Source organism: Zootoca vivipara, chromosome 6 (genome assembly GCF_963506605.1).
Source record: "Zootoca vivipara chromosome 6, rZooViv1.1, whole genome shotgun sequence".
Classification (NCBI taxonomy): Eukaryota; Metazoa; Chordata; class Lepidosauria; order Squamata; family Lacertidae; genus Zootoca; species Zootoca vivipara.
In genome coordinates, this window is record NC_083281.1 from 17,568,441 (window position 1) to 17,579,192 (window position 10,752).

The following is a 10,752-nucleotide window of genomic DNA, read 5'->3' on the forward strand; positions in this document are numbered from 1 at the left end:
TCTCTTCTTCCTTATGCCGTGTTTCCCCCTGACTTAGTGGATGCCGACAAGAAGCTCTCGGCCGAGGAAGAGGAAGCCCGGCGGATCGCTGAGATGGGGAAGCCCGTCCTGGGGGAAAACAGCCGCCTCGAAGTCATCATTGAGGAATCCTATGATTTCAAGGTGAGGAGGGGGACATAGCAGGTGCCTTGCCCAGCGTCAATTCCCAGCCCTTCGCACCTGTGTGCCGTTGTGGTTAGAGCGTCGGACACTGAGCTGGGAGGCCAGGGTTCAAATCCCCACTCGGCCATGAAGTTCACCTTGGGGGCCAGTCACCGCCTCTCAGTCCAACCTTACAGGGTTGTTGTTTGGGGGATTAAAGGAGGAGAGGGAGGACCACGCGAACCACCTGCACTCCTTGGCGGGAAAAGGAGGGATAAGGATGCATTAAATAAATAACAGCAAGCAAGCAACATAAAAAGGCTTAGCTGGATCTTGATTTTGGTTTGGCATTTGTATGGCGCTTTTGCAACACCCGCGTTGAGCTCAAAGTGGCTCACAATAGTAACATGAAACGTTCGACTCTTACTACTGTGCTATTCATAAATGCCAAATTATATTATTGTTTAATAATAGTTAAATGATAATATTATTTACTACCCCTAATATAGATGTTTTTTGTTGATTATGCGTGGAGGACTGAATGTAAGACTGACGAAACCACACTGCTCCCACCAAAACGCCACCCGCCCTATACTTTTAGAGCAGTATCGTACCACAGTCATGGCTTCCTGTGAAGAATCCTGGAAACTGTAGTTTGTTAAGGGTGCAGACACACACACACACCCCCCCCACATTCCCCCTCATGGAGCTACAATTCCCAGAGTTCCATGGGAATTGGAAAGATTGTTAAACAACTCTGGAAATTGTAGCTGGGGGGGCGTCTTCTAACAACTCTAATAAAGGGTGCTCATCAATGGCTCCTCTTCATCCTGGAGAGTAGTAACTAGTGGGGTGCCACAGGGTTCTGACTGGGCCCAGTCTTATTCAACATCTTTATCAATGACTTAGATGATGGGCTCGAGGGCATCCTGAGCAAGTTTGCAGACGACACCAAATTGGGAGGGGTGGCTAATACCCAAGAGGACAGGATCACACTTCAAAATGACCTTAACAGATTAGACAACTGGGCCAAAGCAAACAAGATGAATTTTAACACGGAGAAATGTAAAGTACTACACTTGGGCAAAAAAATGAAAGGCACAAATACAGGATGGGAGACACCTGGCTTGAGAGCAGTACATGTGAAAAGGATCTAGGAGTCTTGGTAGAACACAAACTTGACATGAGTCAGCAGTGTGATGCAGCAGCTAAAGAAGCCAATGCAATTCCGGGCTGCATCAATAGGAGTATAGCATCTAGATCTAGGGAAGTAATAGTACCACTGTATTCTGCTCTGGTCAGACCTCACCTGGAGAACTGGGTCCAGTTCTGGGCACCACAGTTCAAGAAGGATACTGAAAAGCTGGAACGTGTCCAGAGGAGGGCAACCAAAATGGTCAAAGGCCTGGAAACGATGCCTTATGAGGAACGGCTTAGGGAGCTGGGTATGTTTAGCCTGGAGAAGAGAAGGTTAAGGGGTGATATGATAGCAATGTTCAAATATATAAAAGGATGTCACATAGAGGAGGGAGAAAGGTGGTTTTCTGCTGCTCCAGAGAAGCGGACACGGAGCAATGGATTCAAACTACAAGAAAGAGGATTCCACCTAAACATTAGGAAGAACTTCCTGACAGTAAATGCTGTTCAGCAGTGGAATTTGCTGCCAAGGATTGTGGTGGAGTCTCCTTCTCTGGAGGTCTTTAAGCGGAGGCTTGACGGCCATATGTCAGGAATGCTTTGATGGTGTTTCCTGCGTGGCAGGGGGTTGGACTGGATGGCCCTTGTGGTCTCTTCCAACTCTATGATTCTATAACTCTCTGTGTAACATGCTGCCGTTCCCAGGATTCTCTGGGAGAAGCCACGGCTGCTTAAAATGATAGATGCATATCAGGCAGACCTGACTCTGCTTCTGTTGCCCCCTCTCTGTAGAACACGGTGGATAAACTAATCAAGAAGACAAACCTGGCTCTGGTGATTGGCACACACTCCTGGCGGGAACAGTTTCTAGAGGCGATCACCGTGAGTGCAGGTAGGCGACTCTAGCTTTGGGCTATTGAGATAGGCTGCCGTCGTGAGCTTACCCTGCGATTGTCGCCCAAGGCCCTCTTTTGTGTGTCTGCTCCCCGGGAGGTCAAGAGGGCGGCAGTGCACAAGCAGGGCCTTCTCAGTGGTGGCTTCTCGCTTGTGGAATGCTCTCCCCAGGGAGGCTCACCTAGTTCCTGCGGGGAGCTGTCTTGCACATCCGAATCGACCTTGATTGATTTACCTTTGCATTACAGAGGTCAATCCTGCTTAGAGATTTCGCCACCCCACCTCCCTGCCCAAAGGATTTGAGGAGGAAGGGTGAAAAGGAATTCAAAGTTTTTCCTTTGGGGGCAGGGTAAGAAGGGGCAGATTGCTTTGGCTGTGGGTGTCTGTTCCCAAACTGCATGGCTCAACAGCAAATGGGCCTGCCCCAATGCTTCTCTGCCCCCAAGTCCTTTCCCCCCTTCCCGCTCTGCCACCCGCCCTTCTTTTCAACCTCCTCTCCTTCTCCATTCCCCACCATCCCCTCCTAATGGTCATCACCCTGTGGTTTGCAGGGTGAGCGCCATCTGTTAGCAGCCATGCGAACTACAACCTGACGACAACCTTACACAAATGGTATGCTAGAGAAGAAATGCAGCGGAAAATACATTAACCTAAACACTGATATAAACGCCTTCTTCTAATGCACAAGTCAACACCTCTCAGCTTCCTGGCCCTCACGCAAGACTCCACCCATCTACCCTGGGAATTTGCTTTTTAAAAAAGAAGGGGAAGGGGAAAGGATTCATCGTGGCGCCTTCTGGCCATACCTCACATAATGAACTGTAGGAAAGAAAATCGATTTATTTATTTTTTGCACTGATGACTAAGTAAATCTGCTGAAATCTATGATTTTCCTCTCAACCAAGGAGCCTAGAAATTACTTCTTTGGCAACAAATAAATAAAGCACAGGCGTTGCATAGTTTTGCTGCTGCCCTGAAAATCTCTTTACGGGGACAGCAGCCGCTATAAAAGCTGTGGGTGGATTTTTTAAAAAATGTGGGGGGGGGTGTGGACCGGGAGGGAAACAGAAAGAGAAATTATATATTCCCCCCTCCCCCAAGTCCTGCACTGCTGTCCACCCACAATGATCTTTGCTTCAATCTCTCTTCCCTTCACACGGTCAACTACCCCCCCCCCCGACACTCTTTGGTAAGGAAGAAAGAGAGAGAAGGAAGGAGACTATTTTGTGCCATAGGATTACAGTGGTCCCTCGACTTACGAATTACTCGACATCCGTAGGTTTCGACTTACAAACGGGACAAATGGCCGCACGATTACTAATTTTTCTACATCCGAACGGAAACCGCTGGCGGCTTTAAATGCGGTTTTTTTTTACTTACGAATTTTTCTGAATATTTTTTTTCCCTATGGGAAGCTGCGTTTTGATTTCCGAACTTTTCGACCTACGAATGTGCATTCGGAACGGATTAAGTTCGTAAGTTGAGGGACCACTGTATAGAATTGTGGAGCTAGTCGATCCCCCGTGCAACGCAGGAATTTACAATGAAAGGGCTTTAGTTCTGGGCTCTCCAAATTGCTAAACAGCCCAAGTAACACAAGCCAAATAGTGCTAACTGGTGTCCATTGAGACCGGTGAGGTGGAATCCAAATGGTAGGCGGAGCCAGGGCCAGTGAAAGGCGGAGCCAACTCATTCCAGTTTTGCCTCCCCTTTCCCACCCACCCCTGCTGATTTTTGCAAGGGCAGCAACACAGATACTAAGGCCACGCCCTACCACGGAAGCACTGTGATGCCATTTTGAACAGCCGCTTGGGCTTCCCCCAAAGCATTCTGGGAGCTGTAGTTTGTTAAGAGTGCGGGGAGCTGCTAGGAGACCCCCTCTATTCCCCTCACAGAGCAACAAATCCCAAGAGGGCCATTTGAAGAAGGCAGGGCCATCTTTATCCGGGGGTGCAAGGGGTGCGGTGCACCCGGGTGCCAAATTCGGGGGGGGGGCGCCTGCTGCTGGAGCCACCTAAGCTCCTAACTATCTACCTGTTATGAAATAATAAATAATTTTGATCAAGCTGGAAAAACAAAATACATATATACCTAGGTATTACCCTGTATATTCCGGCGTATAAGACAACTGGGCGTATAAGACGACCCCCAACTTTTCCAGTTAAAATATAGAGTTTGGGATTGTTATGTACTGATTCTGAATCCTATTGTTCTAGGATTCAGCTCAGTACATAACACCCCTCGCTCAGTACATAACAGGGATATACTCGCCGTATAAGAAATACGACCCGGCGTATATGACGACCCCTGACTTTTGAGAAGATTTTCCTGGGTTAAAAAGTAGTCTTATACGCAGGAATATACAGTACTTACTGTTTCACTAAAGGACTTTCGACTTGGTGTGCTCATCTACCAAAGATGGCAGCGCTTGTCATTTGCTTGTCAGACTCAACAACTATAAGTGTATTGTAAATAAATGAGCAAATAAAGAAGTTTCTTTCATTTTCCTCCCTTCTTTCATAAACAAGAGATAAGGTGTAAACATGATGTCTGACATAAGCATAGTAAAAACTAATTTCAGGGCTAAACTAAATTTGGGGGCACTGGGTGGATCTTTGCACCCCGGCAGCACATATGCTAAAGACTCCCCTGGAAGAAGGGTCGTGGGTTAAACCACTGCAGGTCTGTGAGGCTTAAAACAGGATTAGGCAAATTCAGAGGCTGTCTGTGGCTATTAGACATCATGGCTCTGTTTTGCCTATATCAGGCATCCCCAAACTTCGGGCCTCCAGATGTTTTGGACTACAATTCCCATCATCCCTAACCACTGGTCCTGTTAGCTAGGGATCATGGGAGTTGTAGGCCAATACATCTGGAGGGCCACAGTTTGGGGATGCCTAGCCTATATGGTCGGAGGATCTGGTTTCCTTTGGATCACATCAGCGAGGCCGAGAGGTCTTGTCATCTGGGCAGCCCAGGACCCCCATACACACTGCCCAAGCTTGTGCCCCAGGGAGGTCACTTCAGTGACTTCACCCTTGTAGGTGCACTCCATTGCCTCTTAAGACAGGTGGATGCCAACGCAAGCTTTTCAGTTTCACAGGCTAAAGAATTCAAAAACGAACATAGGGGTTGATCAGTTTGGGTGAAGAATTCTGTGACGCTCAGAAGCTTGCTTGCTTCAGTGCCAACCTGCGTTGGCCAAATAAAATACCATCTCTTGGCATAGACACAGCCAATGTTTAGGGCTGAGTGATCTAAGGACATAAGAAGAGTCCTGCTGGATCAGGCCAGTGGCAAATCTCGTCCAGCATCCTCTTCTCACAGTGGTTGATCAGATGCTCGTAGGAAACCCGCAAGCAGGATTTGAGCACAAGAGCAACTCTCCCTTCCTGTGGTTTCCAGAAACTGGTATTCAGCGGGTGGCACTGTGGTCTAAATCACCAAGACTTGCAGATCGGAAGATAAGCGGTTCGAATCCGTACAACAGGGTGAGCTCCCGTCGCTCTGTCCCAGCTTCTGCCAACCTAGCAGTTTGGAAGCATACCAGTGCAAGTAGATAAATAGGTACCACTGCGGAGGGAAGGTAAACGGCGTTTCCGTGCGCTCCGGCTTCCGTTGCACCAGAAGCGGTTTAGTTCTGCTGGCCACATGACTCCGAAATCTGCCTGCGGAGAAACGCCAGCTCCCTCGGCCTGAAAGCGAGATGAGCACCGCAACCCCATAGTCGCCTTTGACTGGACTTAACCATCCAGGGTCCTTTACCTTTATCTTTTCTTTGGCAATCACTCGTAGCCGAGTAAGATTGTCTTCCATAAACAGAATCATTGCTGCCTCTACCAGTGGAGGTAGAAAGTAGCCACCTTTTTGTGCACGACCCCTATTATTATTATTATTATTATTATTATTATTATTACAGGTCTCAGGGTGGTTCACAAGATAAAATTACATTATAAAAACACAAAATGAATTATCAAAATATAAACACAAACAGCTGAATATACTCCCCCCCCAAAAAAAAACTCCAAATAAAAACAGTTAAAAGTTTTTTTAAAAACACACACAAAAGCACAGAATTAAAAAGCAGTTTAAAAGAATGTAAACAGTACTCTCTGCTGGGTGGGAGCAGTCCTGACAGAGGTGAGGCAGACAGGACCTTCAGACATTGGTAGAATGAGGCATAGATCTCCCAGTCATTATGTGGCATGGCCGTGGTGCCCTCTAGTGGCCTGGTTGCCCTACAGCATCTTCCAGAATAAACAAGGAGAAGAAAAGCACTTTGAGAAGGAATCAATACAGGTAGGACTTCTGGCGAAGCATACAAGTGTCAAGGGAGATTTTTGCCTCTTTAATTCGCACAGGTGAATTTGCTGCTGTGAAAGGCCCACGAGCAGGGCCGGCGAGACAAGAGAGGCAGCGCGGTGTAGTAGTTAGAGTGTCGGACTAGGACCTGGGAGACTGTACTGTAGTTCAAATCCTCGCTCAGCCATGAAGCTCACGGGGTGACCTTGTGGCCAGACAGTCCCTCGGCCTCTCAGTTCTCACAAGGTTGTTGTGAGGATGAAATGGGAGCAAGGGGGGAACCATGTAGGCCACCGTAGCTGCTTGGAGGAAAGGTGGGATATAAATTTTAAACGGAAAGGAAATTAAACGTGATCTGAACCCAGGAGCAATGAGCACCTCTTAGATGGGATCCCAGAGCGCTAGAGGCCGGTTCTTACTTGGGATGTGGGATAAATTCAAGTCAGTTCACAGACCTGATTCGTACTTCCCAAAGCAAGAGGTGAAACTGAAAGGCAGGCATCCTTTGGCGTTTGCCTGTCTCCGAATTTTGCATTTATCCAGCCAAGCCACGAGTGCGAAATGCACATACCCCAGGGTGTGTGTGTGTGTAAAGCATGTAGAAATGAAAACGACATTTAGAAATGCATTGTGTTAGGGGAAATTGTTCTGCAAGAAAAAAATGCTCCTGGTAGGAGAAGTTTTCACCCATTCTTTGACGCATTTTCACGCAGACTTAAAAAAACGAATGGCAAAGCTGATGGGTAAATGTGGAGACCTGAACTCAAGGCTGGAAAAAAAGAACGACTGAAAGTGACAGATTCATACCTCCCTTTGAAGCCCCTTAGCCTGGTGCTGGCAGGAGGGAGGGCAGTTGCAGCTCTGCCTCAGGTGGCAAAATAGATTGGGCTGGCCCTGATATTGACTAAATGGACCAATGATTTGACCCATCCATTAGGGCAAATTCAGCACTGCTCCATCAACCTATTCACCTATCCCTATTCTTACTTGAGCCACCAGTAAGCAGGTGCCCTCCAGATGACTTGGACTACATCAGGGGCTGATGGGATTTGTAGTCCAAAACATCTGGAGGGAAACCGGGTTTCCGGAGTCGTTCTTCTCCCTCATGTTACCTTACCTTTTCTGTCGTGGGAGTTCAATCTTTTGCTGCTCTGTACAGATCGAAACTCGAAACTCCATTGCAACATCTCTGGTTAGGCTGAGACCGCTGCCCCAGGCAGTTAACAGACACAGGCTAAGCATTAGCTGAGCCAGGAAAGCGTAAGGCTCAGGGTCATGAAGCGTCTCCACCCCCCATCGTTCAGCCTGGTCACTGAGGTCCAGCGCTGAGGGCCTCCTGGTGGTTCCCTCACTGCGAGAAGCGACGTTACAGGGAACGAGGCAGAGGGCCTTCTTGGTAGTGGCACCCACCCTGTGGAACGCCCTCCCATCAGATGTCAAGGCAATAAGCAACCATCTGACATTTAGAAGACATCTGAAGGCAGCCCTGTTTAGGGAAGTTGTTAATGACTGATGTTTTAATGTATTTTTAATCTTTTGCTGGAAGCCTCCCAGAGTGGCTGGGGAAACCCAGCCAGATGGGCAGGGTAGAATTATTATTATTATTATTATTATTATTATTATTATTATTATTATTATTAGTTCGAGCTCCACATTAGGCAAAAGATTCCTGCATTGCAGAGGGTTGGACTAGATGATGCTCAAAGCTCATCCCCATTCTCACACAAATCCGACAACTTAGTGATGCCGTGTGTGTGTGTGTGTGTGTGTGTGTGTGTGTGTGTGTGTGTGTGTTAAGAACTACTTCCTTATAGACTGTCCTTCCTTCCTAATTTCAATAAATATCATTTGGAGACATAGAAGCCAACTCCTAGGGGTTGAAGTCTCTTCAGAGCCTCCAATAAAATATTGGAGCGCCCCCTCCCCAAAGGTTGATGGGCACTGCCATTTAAATGGGCATCATTTGATTGATTATGCAGGGCGGGGCTTCCCTGCCCCCCAAATATCTTATTCAAGCTGGCACCCCTGTTTGCAGGCCTCCCCACCCTCTTGGCCCAGAAACGCCTCTAACTCTCAGCCCCTGCCTCCCTATCCCTAGGAGACGAGGAAGATGAGGAAGACGGCCGCGAGGAACGCCTCCCCTCCTGCTTCGATTATGTCATGCACTTCCTGACGGTCTTCTGGAAGGTTCTCTTCGCCTGCGTGCCGCCCACCGAGTACTGGAACGGGTGGGCCTGCTTCAGCGTCAGCATACTGGTCATTGGGCTGCTGACGGCCCTCATCGGGGACCTGGCCTCCCACTTCGGCTGCACTGTCGGCCTCAAGGACTCTGTCAACGCCGTGGTCTTTGTGGCGCTAGGCACTTCCATACCAGGTATTTATCCCGAGAGCAGAAAGGTGGCGGGGAGACTTGCTGCAAGTTGGGCCTCTGAACCACCAGGGGTGACCAGCGTTCCTATGTCCATGCTCAAGAGGTCTAGGGTCTTTTGCTGGATCTCGTACGAAGTTTTCTGTTGCAAATACGTTCTTACCCTTAACCTGATGCCCCCCAGAAGTTCACACGCAAAGGAAAGGCCGCTTACCAAGAGAATAGTATGCGGGTGCTGTTTTCATACAGCAAATTTGCAACGTAAGCAGGCAGCAATTCACACAGCATGCACTGAGATGATCTTGAGAGTCCAAATAGGAGCTCCCCAAAGCCTAGCAGCCGTTTGCCCACTCTAAAGACTTGTCTACACTTCCGTTTGCCTGACAAGAGGCCAGCCATTTCCTCCCTTGAAGGGGGCACTTGGCTGCTGTTGCCCCCTTGTGGCACCAGGGCATCAGTGCAGGACCAGGAGGCTGGGGGGGGTCCCCCAGGGTTGCCGACCGCCCCCTTCCTCACTGACCACGGCTCTCCTCTTCCCACAGACACCTTTGCCAGCAAAGTGGCCGCCCTCCAGGACCAGTGTGCCGACGCCTCCATCGGCAACGTGACTGGGAGCAACGCCGTCAACGTCTTCTTGGGCCTGGGCGTGGCCTGGTCCGTGGCGGCCATTTACTGGGCCTTCCAAGGCAAAAACTTCGAGGTGGAGACAGGCAGCCTGGCCTTCTCCGTCACCCTCTTCACCATCTTCGCCTTTGTCTCCATCAGCGTCCTCATGTACCGCCGCCGGCCGCAAATAGGGGGCGAGCTGGGGGGTCCCCGGACCCCCAAAATCCTCACCACTTGCCTCTTCATGGGCCTCTGGTTCGTCTACATCCTCTTTGCCAGCCTCGAGGCCTACTGCCACATCAAGGGCTTTTGAGGACCGCCGGGCTGAACGTGTGGGGTGGGGCTTGGGAGAGATAACTGGCCAACAGGGGGGCACCCTCTGCAAACAGACACTCCTGCAGCCTGGTTCCCCCACAAGGTTTCGGAGCACCCTTCCCCACCAGCCACCCCTCTGAACCACATGGGACAAGGGGGCCCCTTCTCTCCTCGCCTCAGGTGCAGAGGCCTGCCCAATGGCTGGCTGCTCACAAAATTTCCAGGCACCTCCAGGCCATTTTTGTCCCCCAGCCCTGTCCCACTTGCTCTCAAAGCAGGGAACTTCTGTTTCTCCACTCTTCGCTCCCCAAGGGGGTCTTGCCATACTCCAGTCCTGGGGTCTCCCCCCCCACTGGAACTAGGGACGCCAAGAGAGATGGAGCATGGTGTGTGTGTGTGTGTGTGTGTGTGTGTGTGTGTTCTGTTTCTAACACCCAGCTACCGCTGTGTCTGCAATGTGTCTGCTCAAACACCCTCCTGTGGTTCTTCAGCTGCACAGCACCCTAGAAGGGACCAGGCACCTGTTCCGGATCAGGCCCTCCCTTCTCTTGCTCCCCCTTCTTGAAGGCGGGCGTGGCGTTTCATGAAACGGGAGGAGGCCGCTCTCGAGAGGTGAATCCTACGCCAGCAGTAGCGTGATGGGATTTTGCCATTTGTTCTCTCTCTCTCTCTCTCTCTTTTTAAATAATTTCGACGTTCTCGACAGTCGCTTCCGACGTGCTTTTGGAAATGGGTTGGGGTTGTCATCAGGCCGGAGAGATGTGACAACTGGCTCCACTCCAAATAGAAGGGGACGTTTGACCTCAACATTCATCACCCCCACACACTGCCCACCCGTTCCTGGGATTTTGGAAGGGGGCCAACGGACAAGCAAAATCTCCTGCTGCTTTTTTTTTTTAAACAAGGTCACGTTCACCAAAGTAGTGAACTTCTTTTGGAACAGCGCCATAACTCGTTTTTAACTCCTGTTCTGCTCTCTACAGCGAAAG

At 49.6% G+C, this 10,752-nt stretch overlaps 1 protein-coding gene across 7 annotated transcripts in view; it reads left to right on the plus strand.

Annotated features, from left to right (window-relative positions):
* Positions 1-9,761, plus strand: part of SLC8A2 (solute carrier family 8 member A2) — a 66,103-nt gene extending 56,342 nt beyond the window's left edge. For all 7 annotated transcript variants that reach the window (XM_060276515.1, XM_060276516.1, XM_060276511.1 and 4 more), the window contains 4 exons: positions 38-162; positions 2,071-2,170; positions 8,573-8,848; positions 9,385-9,761. In XM_060276515.1, coding sequence (XP_060132498.1) covers positions 38-162; positions 2,071-2,170; positions 8,573-8,848; positions 9,385-9,761 — 878 coding nt within the window. The remainder of the gene's footprint in view (positions 1-37; positions 163-2,070; positions 2,171-8,572; positions 8,849-9,384) is intronic.
* The last annotated feature ends 991 nt before the right edge of the window (positions 9,762-10,752 follow it).